Source organism: Chiloscyllium plagiosum, unplaced genomic scaffold, assembly GCF_037043375.1.
Source record: "Chiloscyllium plagiosum isolate Xiang-an unplaced genomic scaffold, Cpla_swu_hap1 HiC_scaffold_12, whole genome shotgun sequence".
NCBI lineage: Eukaryota > Metazoa > Chordata > Chondrichthyes > Orectolobiformes > Hemiscylliidae > Chiloscyllium > Chiloscyllium plagiosum.
This window is the reverse complement of record NW_028270150.1, coordinates 9,531,274-9,543,809: the sequence shown is the minus strand read 5'-3', so window position 1 is coordinate 9,543,809 and position 12,536 is coordinate 9,531,274. Positions and strand designations below refer to the sequence as shown.

At 45.4% G+C, this 12,536-nt stretch overlaps 1 protein-coding gene across 6 annotated transcripts in view; it reads left to right on the top strand.

Annotated features, from left to right (window-relative positions):
- robo2 (roundabout, axon guidance receptor, homolog 2 (Drosophila)) overlaps positions 1-12,536 on the top strand; it is a 1,751,833-nt gene that overhangs the window by 1,093,180 nt on the left and 646,117 nt on the right. The window contains exon 1 of one of the 6 annotated variants that reach the window (XM_087992447.1): positions 7,152-7,896. The exons of the other annotated variants lie outside the window; for them this stretch is intronic. Within the exon in view, the coding sequence (XP_087848573.1) occupies positions 7,803-7,896 (94 nt within the window). The 5' untranslated portion in view covers positions 7,152-7,802. Of the gene's footprint in view, positions 1-7,151; positions 7,897-12,536 lie in introns of those variants that run through there. 6 annotated transcript variants of the gene reach the window in all.

Here is a 12,536-nt window from a genome sequence, read left to right as displayed (position 1 = left end):
AATGCTGCTGTATTTTGCTCCTTTGAAGTGTCTTGGAATGTTTCACTGCATTGAAGGCACTACAGAAATGTAAGTTGTTGTTGCTGGAATTAATCATTTCGGGAAAGCGGAACTTTCAAGGCCTACATTCCGCTTTGTGGTTATTTAATCGTTACAGTCTACACTGCTGACTGCACCACAACTCCTCCGCGACCGTTACAATGTGAGATTCTCATCCCAGTAGGGGAACTGGAGGAGAGGATGGGTCACAGTGAATCTGTGGTACTATTCCATTTCTCACCCCCGAGCCAGAAGACTTCAGAAACAAAACAGAGGTTGCTGGAAAAGCTCAGCCAGTCTGGCAGCATTTATGGAGAGAAATCAGAGTTAATGTTTCGGGTCTGGTGGCCGTTCCTCAGAACTGGAAAACTTCACTTCTTCAGTTCAGGTCTGAGCATAGGTTGAAGATGTTGGGACTGCTGTCCTTGAAGAGAAGGTGGCTGAGAGGAGATTTGGTTGAGATCTCAGAATCATGAGCATGTTGGAAAGAATGGACAGAGAGAAAAGGAACAAGAATGAGAGGACACAGATTTAAAGTGATGTACAGGGAAGCAAGGGTGATGTGAAAAAAGCTTTCTCACACAGTGAACTGCGTGTGGCAATAGGGAGGGAATAGAGGGATACAGACTAAATAAGGGCAGAAGGTTTGTTTTTTAGTTTAGTAACGGAATGATGATCGGTTCAGGCTTGGACAGGCCTGTTCCTGTGCTGTACTTTCTGTTCTTTTGTTGAGTTAGGGTCTGGAATGCACTGCCTGGGGATGTGGTGGAGGCAGGTTCAAGAGGGGCATTGAAGAGAGGCGCTATTTGGACAACAGTAGTCTGAGAAGGTTTGGGGGAAGAAGCAGGAGATGTTCACCAGGTAATGAAGCTCGTTTGAAAAGCCAGTGCAGGCACGATGGGCCGAATAGCCTCCTTCTGCACTGTAACAATTCAGTGATTCTGTGCTTGAGGTCAACACTTGATCATACCTTCCAAGCCAATGTTCCCAATGTGACTCCGACTACTACAGTACTGCATTACAGTTAAGGAGTTAAACAGGGACCCCCATCTGCAGCAGTTAGACAAGGTTCTGCAGCCACTAATTTGAAAACGAGCAGCGGAGCTCTCTCTCCAGTCTCCTGGGCCATGATTTATCCCTCAGTCAACATTACTAAAACCCAGAGCACCTGGTCCTTATTGCATTGCTGCTTGTGGGAGTTCACTGTGCATTCTTTATAACAGGTGACTACATTTTAAAAGTATGAAATCGTCTGGTCCTGTGAATTGTGAAGAAGAAATGTAAGTGGTTTCTTGGTCAGAATGTTTGTTTGCTTTTAGTCATCTCGTTTATATCCCTTTTTGGTATTTTAAACAGTGACATCAGGGACAAAAGCAACAGTATCCAGTGGGCTCAATGTGCGGCCTTGTCCCCATTGATGTTCCTTATTACGCCTGCCAGCTGCTTTTGTGGTTTTTATTAAATACCCTGTTTGAATAATGAATACCCAAAGCATGTGTCTTTCATGTGAACTCCAAACCTTCCCACTTACAGAGTCATACTTGTCTGAGAGGGACAGTGGGGGAGGGGCTGTTGGAGGCTGTGGTGATGGTTGTGGACGGAGGTTTAAAGTATTAGATCTGCACCTTCCTCCCAAACGCATGTGTTCCAATGTCCACATGTGTGCTGAGATTCAGCCTGAGCAGCCTCTCCCTTTTCAGCTGAAACGTTGAGTATAGTTTTGTTACTTGAGGAAATGTGTACATTGGAAAAGAATCACCAAATTAATTCCAGAGATGAAAGACTTGCCTTATGAGGAGAACTCAGGCTCGCTAAAATGTAGACGTCAGAGAGGAGATCTGATTGAGGTATATAAGATGCAAAAGGGGATTTTGACAAAGCAGGTGTAGAGAGGATGGTTCCCTGTATTGGTGCAGTCTCGAACGATAGATCATGGTTTTCAGATAAGGCGGGGGCAGATTTAAAACAGAGATGAGGTGGAATTACTTCTCTCAAAGGGCCGTGAATTCACTGCTCCCAATATGTGATGGATTCTGGTACACTTAATACATTTAATGAGGAGCTAGGTAGCCCCAGATCAGGATGGCGAGTGGCTCAGAGGGGAATGTGCAGGGGGGTTGTGTTCCCATGTATTTGCTGCCATTGCTCTTTTGGGCATTTGGAAGATATGATCTCAGCATTTTTGCCGCATTTCTGTAATCCATCATGCAGGTGGTACACACTGCTACTACTGAACGTTGTTGGTGGGTGGATCAGATGTAGCTGAACAAAAGTTCAATATCTTTACTGGACAGAATTTTTATCAGATCAGGTGCACCCTCAGTATGCACTTAACCTAAAGACATCATCCCTTTGACCACCTTCTTCTTCCTCCATAGCATTACCCTGTTGCTGAAACCCTCATGTATCCCTTTTGTAATGTCTAGCTTCCAGTGCGCTCCTGGCTGGTTTCCAACATTCCACCTTTCGCTAAGTTGAAGTTATCCAAACCTCTGCTGCCTAGTTCCAACCAGGCAGTGACAACTATTCCCTTATCGCTCCTGTATTCGCTGACCTATGATGACTCCAGGTCAAGCAACATCTTGATTTTAATGTTGCCCTCCTTATTTCTAAATCCTTCCATGTTCGCCAAGTCCCATCTCTGTAGCCTCCTCCTTCCCCACAGTCTCTATAATATGTCCAGTCACTTTAATTCTGTCCTCCTGAGCTTTCCTGATCGTAATCTCTCCACTGCTGGTTGACACCAGGGGAGGCAGGGTGGACTTTGTACAAGATGCAGAGCAACTGTTCACTGAGCTTCCATCAACGATACATTTCAAACCCATGACCTGAAAAGACAGAGGGAGCAGGGACATGGAAACACCACCCACCCATAATCTCTGCTCCAAACGGCTCACCATCCTGATGAGAAATAGATCACTTCCTTCACCTTCAACGTGTTGGAATGCCCTTGCAGAAATGGGGGTGACTATGGGAACGGCAGCATTTCAAGGCTGCTTAAAGAATTATAGAATGGAATGAGGCCATTTGGCCCATCATGGCTGTGCTTGCACTGGTTTTTATTACCTCGTGCCAGTCCCCTGCCTTTTGCTATATCCTTGCACAGCATCTGTACCCAAATAATCATCCAACACCCCTGTTGAATGCCTCCACCACATTTCCAGGCAGTGCATTGTATACCTTACCTAATCACGAGGGGAAAGTGACTTTTCTCACATGACATTTGCTTCATTTCACATCACTTTCAATCTACACCCTCTCATTCTTTCTTGCTTTTGCAAACAGGAACAGCATCTCCCTATTTACTCTGTCCAGCATATGAGGGGAAGGGGTGAGCGGTTAATGCTGGCCTTGCTAGCAATCTCATGAAAGAATACACATGAGGTGTCTTTGCCATGAGTTGCTGAGGCTATGACTTTGCAATTCCCTCCCTACACCTCTCACCGTGGACTTGCATCTTTAAGGAGCAGCTTGAGAAACTGATGCATCCTCAGTCTCAGTGTAAGCTGTTGCTGTCAATGTCTTCTGTTAGTGGTTTCAGGATCCACTGTTATTGGATCATGGGCTGGTCATTTAAACTCACAATCTTCCCCCTTCCAAGCTAGTTCCTTCTCCATCTCCCATGCTGCGTAGTGGGGGAAGACTGTTACCGAGCTCTCAGTTTCATGTGACGGTATGTGGCACTGACTGATTCATCTCTCGCTTGACCCTTGGGAGTGAGTGTCAGAAAGCTGTACAGCTTGCTGTTCGACCTGTCCTTCCACAGTCTCTATGCACACGCCACACAAGTTACAGTGCACATGCTCAGACCTCAGCACTCACATATGAAGGAGCTGAATTCTCTCTCATGCATGCAGTGTTGCCCTCCTGTTTCTGGAAGGATGTGTGGATTGTAATTAAAACAAGGGAACCACATTTGCTTCTCCTAATCAACTTGTTCAGAGATATTGGCAGATGGAACTTGGTCCCAAGCCTCCTGTCTCAGAGGTAGGGATAGTGCCACTGCACAGAAAGCCCATCCATGTTCAGAGAAGATTTACAAGGATGTTGCCAGGGTTAGAGGGTTTGAGCTAGAGATAGGCAGAGGCTGAATAGGCTGGGGCTGTTTTCCCTGGAGCGTCAGAGGCTGAAGGGTGACTTTATAGAGGTTTATAAAATCATGAGGGGCATGGATAGGATAAATAGTCAAGGTCTTTACCCCAGGGTAGTGGAATCCAAAACTGGAGGGCATAGGTTTAAGGTGAGAGGAGAAGGATTTAAAAGTAACTTTTTCATGCAGAGGGTGGTGCATATATGGGTCAAGATTAGAGTGGTGCTGGAAAAGCACAGCAGGTCAGGCAGCATCTGAGGAGCAGGGAAATCGACATTTTGGGCAGGAGCCCTTCATCAGGAAATGTTGATTTTCCTGCTCCTTGGATGCTACCTGACTTGCTGTGCTTTTCCAGCACCACTCTAATCTTGACTCCAATGTCCAGCATCTGCAGTCCTCACTTTCACCTGGTGTGTGTATGGAATGAGCTGCCAGAGGAAGTGGTGGAGGCTGGTACAATTACAATATTTAAAAGGCATCTGGATGGGTAGATGAATAGGAAGAGTTTAGAGGGATATTGGCGAAATGTGGCAAATAGGACTAGATTAATTGAGTGTATTAATTGACTAGATTAATTTGGTCGGCATGGACGAGTTGGACCGAAGGGTCTGTTTCTGTGCTGTACAGCTTCAGGCCTCTATGGCTATATATGGTTCTTCTCGTCTCTAATTGCAATGTCACTGTTGCTGGTCCTCAATAAAATCTCAGGGTGAGGACCATTAGACCAGTTACTAACCCTGTTCTGAAGAGAGTAGAGATATACCATGGCTGAAAATGTGTTGCTGGAAAAGTGCAGCAGGTCAGGCAGCATCCAAGGAGCAGGAGAATCGACGTTTCGGGCATGAGCCCTTCTTTAGCCCTTCCTGAAGAAGGGCTCATGCCCGAAACGTCGATTCTCCTGCTCCTTGGATGCTGCCTGACCTGCTGCACTTTTCCAGCAACACATTTTCAGCTCTGATCTCCAGCATCTGCAGTCCTCACTTTCTCCTCTGATCATACTGTGACATAGCCTGATTATGTAACACAGCCTGCTCATACTGTAGCACAGCCTAATCACTATTTTAAACGTCTGATCATTATTGTGACAGAGTGTGATCACTACTGTAACACACCCAATACTGTAACACAGCCAGACACTATAATGCAGCCTGATCAAACTGTAACACAGTCTGATCATATTGTAACACAGCCTGATCACACTGTGACACAGCCTGATACTATATTGTAGCTTGATCATACTGTAACACAGCATGTTCATACTGTAACACAACCTGATACTGTAACACAGCCTGATCAAACTGTAACACAGTCTGATCATATTGTAACACAGCCAGAAACTATATTGTAGCTTGATCATACTGTAACACAGTCTGTTCATACTGTAACACAGCCTGATACTGTAACACATACTGTAATATGCCAGAGACATATTTTTCTCATGTGTTTTCCTCTTTGGTCACCACAACAGCTCCTCCCAAAGTGGAAACCACATCAAAGAACATGGGCTGGAGTGTGTCTCCTGGATCATGAACACATAATCCAGGCTGAGGGAGCGCTGCACTGTTGGAAGTGCAGTCTTTAGGATGAGGCCTTTAAGTTCAGGTCACAGCTCCCCGCTCAGGTGCAAGTGAAAGATACCACAGCGGCACCTTGGTCGATATTTTCCCATCATGGTCAACACCATACCACGAACGAAAGTGGGCACATTTGCTGTTGTGGGATCTTGCTGTGAACTGATTGCTTCCTGTACCGCCGGCTATCCATTGTTTTGGGATGATGTTCTGATGTGGTTAAAGATGCCCAAAATTTAATTTTGTTTCTGGAAACCGAGAGGGTTTATTTTGTTGAATTTGTTTTTGTTGTCAGAGCAATCTGAGTAGCGTGAGCTGGACAGGAAGATATTTGTGCAGAGTTGTGTCTGAGAAGCTGCAGCTCTGTGTGTGTGTGTGTGTGTGAGAGAGAGAGAGAGAGTTTATAAAGTCAGCAGGAGGCGCTAGAGGCCTGTTTCTCCTTGCCCTCTCTGTTAGCTCTCTCATTATCCGTGCAGCACAATTGTGTGTGAAAGACACAGCGAGGGATGCTCTCAATCAGATACACCAGAGTAACTTGCAGGCAGGTCCATGAGGAACACAGGAAGATTTCAGTGCATCGACTCCTGCTCCCAGCCTGCAAGGGGGGTTGGGGGGGGGGGGGAACCACATCTGCCCGACATCTCCTGTTTTGCAAGCCACCCCACGCGTACCACTCCCTGCGAAAGTTGAGTCCGAATGCAGTTCTTTGCTCCGACCCACCCCATCCCACCGTCTGGATCAGAGAAAGACCCACCAAATTAGATTTAAAGAAAGAAGCCAGCCGAAGCTGGAAGTATATGCAAAGCACAAGGCACAGATACCAACTCCTATTGACCTGTGCTCAACAAATAGACTCTATAAACAGTATTTAACCTTTTCCATTCTCGCTGATAGACACAGTAAGACGAGAAAGAAAATATTAGTAGCAAACGATTTGTCTGACCCACTTAGGAACTCTATGTTGGGCGGAGGGCAGACAGAAATACGGTTTTTGATTTATCTAAATCCACCCTGACATGTTTGGAGTTTAAATGATGACTGATGGGTTTTGGAAACCTTGTTTAGAAGTATTTAAACTGCTTGTATATACAGCGTGTGAGCACAGCCCAGAATTCCCTTCAGTCTATCCCATTGCAAACTGCCCTCTCACTCTTTGGGGTGAGGGAGAGGGGACAGAATTTGCCAAAAAGGTAGAAAGAGGGAGAGAAAAAAAATCATTTCCTTTTCTCCGGCGGATCTGAAACTGACTTTTAAAAGCTGTTGTCTCGTTGCCGGAATGCATCTCGCTTCTCTGGCTGTTTTCCTTCCTCTCTCTTTTGAGTTAAATGGTTGATTCCAATCCTGCCCTTTCTTTCACACACTTTCTCCACCCCCATTTTTATATCCCCAAATTAAAGTTGTCCTTCTCCCCGTGCAAATGTCAGTCCAGAACCGTGCCTCGATGCTCATTCATAGCACATCAGTGTGTGTGCATGTACTGTGGAGAGGCAGATAGAGAGACACACACAACACATTCAGCAGAATAACAGGGAGTCTCCTGTATAAAACAAAGTCAGCACCTACATTCTGACACAGAGGAGGGAAGCCAGCGGATTATCTTGAAGCTTTCACCATATGGACGAGACAGATTGAAAATAAACCTCACTGACTTGATCCCAGTTCAACTCTGATGAAGCACTAAAGATCGGGGCGTTGGATGGTAGTGAGCATTTAACGCCCAATTGTGTGTGTGTGTGGCTTATTTTGTTTGAAAACTGTGCTCCTTGACATGAAAAAGGCAAGACATGAGGAATTCTAACTGCTATATCTGGTGTTTGGCGGTGCCCAGAGCTCAGGAGAAAGTTGACCGCTTTACCAATGGGTTTCTGGTACCGAGAGCTGTGGGGCTAATCGATTTCTCCTGACTGTGAACCAACACTGGAGATCAAACTGCCTGCTTTTAGTCGCTAGGGGAACTACTCCAATTCCTACTGCTGCTGCCACCGCCGCCAGTGCTACTGCCTGTGTTATTTCATCCTCAAACCGTTCAACAAATTACACATCGGATTTACTCCTCTGGATCTCTCTCTCCCTCTCTTTGGAAAGTAGCCTTGCACTCCAGTATGCAGACTTCCCTCCACTCTGTCGCCGGCAGTGATGCTAAGATGGTTTTACTAACATACCTCGCTGCCTGTGGATTATTCTGCCAAGTTTATGGTAAGTCTCTGTGTGTGTATGTGTGTGTCTCTCTCTCTCTCTCTCTCTCTGACTTGCACCGATTCTAACTCCCCTTGTAGCTTATGATATCTGCAGCTTCCACGGTTTTACAATCCTTTACTGAGTCTGGACACAAGTTTGGGCTGGTCGCTCTGTGTGCGTTTTGTTTCTTTTTGAAAGAAAACAGCAGAAATTGCTGAAGAGAATGTCTTGTTTTCTGCATGTTTGGGTGAGATTTCACAGAAACACATCGGTGTGTGTGTGTGTGTGTGTCTGTGTGTCTGTGTATGTGTGAATTCACCTTATCATCTCTGCAAAACTTTGAAAGGCTCTGCTAGAGACAGGAATTCAAGATTCTCCCAAACAAGGAGTAGATTTTTTTTGATTAAAAACGTAGAGGTTGAGTGTAAAGGGATTGTAATTTTATTCTTGAAGGTTGGGATGCAGTTAGGGGTGAGTTCCGGAGTACAAGTGGGGATTTATCAGACTCCACCCTGTCTCCGAGGGAGAAATATTTAATATCACGCATTTGTTCTTCAGTCAATCCTCAATCAATCCAGTTTCCGTCGGTATCTCATGATCTTTAGACACATAAAGATGAGGCCAGTTAGCCCAGGAAATGCGATGGCTTTCTGCTTATTGTATTTACAAGGTGTTCCGACTGCATTTTGTTCTTTATCTGACAGGGAGAGTCACTGGGGCTGGTCTGGTGAGCTCCTTGGGGTGGGATTCGGGTACCTCAATGACTGGAGACCGGCAGGGTGGGGGTGGGGGGGTGGTGGTGATGTGGGGCCCTGCTGGGAGGTGGGTCTGAGTCAGGTCCCTCCTGCCTGGAGCTGAACTCTCTGTATGGACAGGCCCTATGGTCAGCTCCACCTGGCATGGGGCACTAACGCCAGGACAGCTATTTCATCCCCAATTCTTGACCATTCCTCCCAGCTTCTCCCTGATTTTCTCATCAGCATCTCCTTCCTGACAATCTTTGGTTTTCTCCCTCCTTTCATCCACCTCTCCTTCAGACTTCCCCCTCCCTATCTCCATCCATCACTGTCCAAATGTGGACACTCCCTCCGACAGTCCCCCCAACACTCAACTCTCTCACCCCCATCTCCCTACCTACACTCCCTAATCTCCCTCTCATCAGCTGTCCATCCCAATATTCCATTTCTCTTTTTATCCCTCCTTTCTTGTCAACCCTTTATTAGTCACCCTTCTTCATCTCTCACTCCATCCACCCTTCATCCCTCAACCTCCTTCATCCCTCACTCCCACCCTCACTTCATCTCTCAGCCTCCTTCATCCCTCACTCCTACCCTCTCTTCATCTCTCAACCTCCTTCATCCCTCACTCCTACCCACCCTTTATCCCTCACCCTTCTTCATCCCTCAACCCCATCTACCCTTCACCCCCCCACTCCCACTCTCACTCCTGCTCTTATCTTCACCCTCAGGCCTGCTGTAGGTATGAATGAATTTGTAGTGTGTGTGACCCAAAGCTTTCTCCCAAACCTTCCCATTTGACTAGGTTATCACTGTGATTATTGGACTAAAGAAACATTGTATTGACATCCTGATACTTCAAAATGGTCCCCTGTAAGAATTTGTTCAAATTTGGTATCTTGATAGGATCAACTTGAAACAGTTTGAATAGAGCTTCCTAATTCAAATTTTCATTTTTAGTTGAAATGCATCTTCTCCTCACTGACCTCCGCCAATCAGCACACTTTCACTTACATGGTGTTCATTGCTTCATACAAACAATTGGATAGTTCAACCTTTTAAAAAAAAAGCATTTGAAATCAGCAACTGAGTGTGTTTTTAGTCTGCACACATCTGCGAAATCGTAAGAGGGCAGAGTTTCCCAGTTCATCTCATTAACATATCTGAGTCATGTCAGACCTGTTCCGAGTCTGAAGTACTCTGAGGAAGAAGTGGGAATGAGGCAGGGGAATGCAGGAAGAGATGATGAGAGGGAGGATGAAATGGAATGGGGGGGGGGGGAGAGGGTGAGAGGTATGGGAGGGCCAACAGGAAAGGTTAGGGGTTCAAAACCAAATTGCAGCAGTTGTGATGAATCTTCTGAATGAAAATGGGGAAAGGATGAGGGAGTCAGATATCAGCTTAATCTTTGTTGTACTCCTCATTGTGAACTCAAATAACACCAAACTGCCTATCACCGGGAGGTTTGAATAACAGATCACAGCAAAATAATATCCCATTTAATAGTTTGACAGGTCTGATTCTATCCCTGTGTTACTCTCTTGTTAACAAGAGAAATTCCTATGTATGATAAGCTAACTCAGGCCTTAACCTGTTTCTCAATGGTTTTTGGTACAAGGAAGAAAATAATCCCTTTGTTGTCTGGTTGAAGGGCGAATCGAGGCTGGATTCAGACAAGGTTGAGGAGTCTCACTGTATTGATACACTTGATGGCTAAGGTTGGTTTAGCCAGTCTGACACTGAAAACTATAACTGTGATTGTATGTGAGATTGATCCAGCATGATGAAAATAGATCTGAAATCAGTGCAGTGTTTATTTTCAACATTGTCCAACTTGTTTATTTGCATCCTTTATTCTTTCATGGGATGTGGGTGTCTCCAGCAAGTGAAGCATTTGTTGTCTGTCCCTAATTGCCTTTGAACTGAGCGGCTTGCTGGGCCTTCTCAGATGACAATGGTCTGGGTCACATCTCACCCCAAATCAGACAGATTTCTTTCCTTTCAGGATATTAGCCAATCAGATGGATGTTTATGATAGTCATGATCACAGTTTCTGAGACTCCCTTTAGATCTCAGATTTGTTCATTGTGTTGAAAATCCACCCGTTGCCATTGGGCGGATGCCTGCAGAATATTACTCTGGACCTTGAGATTACCATTCCACCCCTACCTTCCTATTTCTAGCATACCTTTGCTTCTCTTCTCCCATCCTTCCCCTCCATTCCATTTCCTCTCCCTCCCATCCCTTCCCTTCCTCCATCCTCCTGCCTCCCTCCATCCCTGCCCTCTTGAAATATGTTCTGCCCATGGTAACTCTGTATGTCAGTGGGAGATATATAGTCAAGGTTGCTTGTGTGTGTGTAAGCAGTGTGGGACTCTTTCCTAGATGTTCATGGTACACCAGCCATTCCCCCCATCAATCCTACAGTTCTCATCACCAAATGGGTTTCAACACACTGAGTCCTCGAAATGGTGAGCTTTGAACTGTCCCTTCAGTACCTGCTGGGCATTTTCTTTTCAAGATGGGGAAACAAAAATTCTTTGAACTTCTGGAATTGGCAATAGAACCCATGAGATTAAAGAAGAAGCCGTGGTTACATGGATCATGGAAGCTAAGTCTGGATTGATCACATCTCTTTAGTTTCCTTGGTACCATACCCAATGGGGCTTCATTTTTAAAAGGAAGTCTGGGGGGAGGTGTTCAAGTTAGCAACCACAGGAAGAAATCAGTTGGATTCTGATAATCTGTTGAGTCACCATTTCCATTTTGTCAGCCTTCATTCCCAGAATGTGGGCCCCAAATGGTGAAGCCGACAGCTGTTGCCCATGTGATTGCCTTTGATATGGTGGCAGTGAGTCACCTTCTTGATCAGCTGAAGGTTTGAATACAGCTCAGGTTGATTAAGAGAGCAGTTAAGAGTCAACTACTTTATTGCAGGTGTGGAGTAACATGTAGACCAGACCATCACAGGAACATAGAAAACAGGAGCAGCAGTACGCCACTTAGCCCTTCAGGCCGGCTGCACTGTTCAATAAGATCTTGGCTGATCGTTCAATGTAGAGCCCTGCTCCTTCTTTCTCCCCATACCCTTTGATTCCTAGTGAGGTTACCAGGAAAAGTGGGGGAGCTTGTGTTCCCTAAAAGCATGTCAGTGAAACAAATGCGTTTTTAAATCAAGTCCAACAGACTTCATGCTCACTTCCACCGTTAGCTAGCTTTTTATTTTTGACATTTATCAACCGAATTCCAGTTCCCAAGCTACCGAGGTAACATTTGCACTCACTCAGTGTGGACGACTAGTCCAGTGACATAAGCAGCAAACCACTGTACTCACAAGCAAACACAGCCTTTGTATAATAAAGATAGGATGAAAGGGAAGAGTGTGTAAGGCAATGGACGAAATGAGAACTTGGCGGGGTATGGGGGCGTGGTGGAAGAAGAAGGATCGGAGGTGGAGTGATCATTGTGTAATGGGGAGGTAGGAAAGATGGTGATGGAGAGGACTGTGTTGTGAGAACAGTTAGAGGTGAATACCAGTCCAATAATCCAGCGCTGTCCACGTGTGTAACGTGTGATTATTGAACCACAGGTAAAACAAAGACAAGCAAAGATTTCAATCAGAGGTTTCAGTTGATTTGTAATAGACTGGGTGATTTGGTTTAGATTTAATATCTTCTGGCCCTGTGATAAATGTATGCAACAGTGTCATGTTAGTTCAGGGAAGCAGTAGCACAGCAATAAGGTGATAGGTCTAGTAATTCAGAACCCCAGGCAGAATTCTTTGGAATTACGGGTTTGAATCCTACTGTTGCAGCTGGGGGAATGTGAATTATTTTATTAGATCTGGAGTTATAAATTCTGTCTCCATAATGGTGACCACTCCAACAATCAATGATCGTCACACAGAAAAAAGTCTGGTTC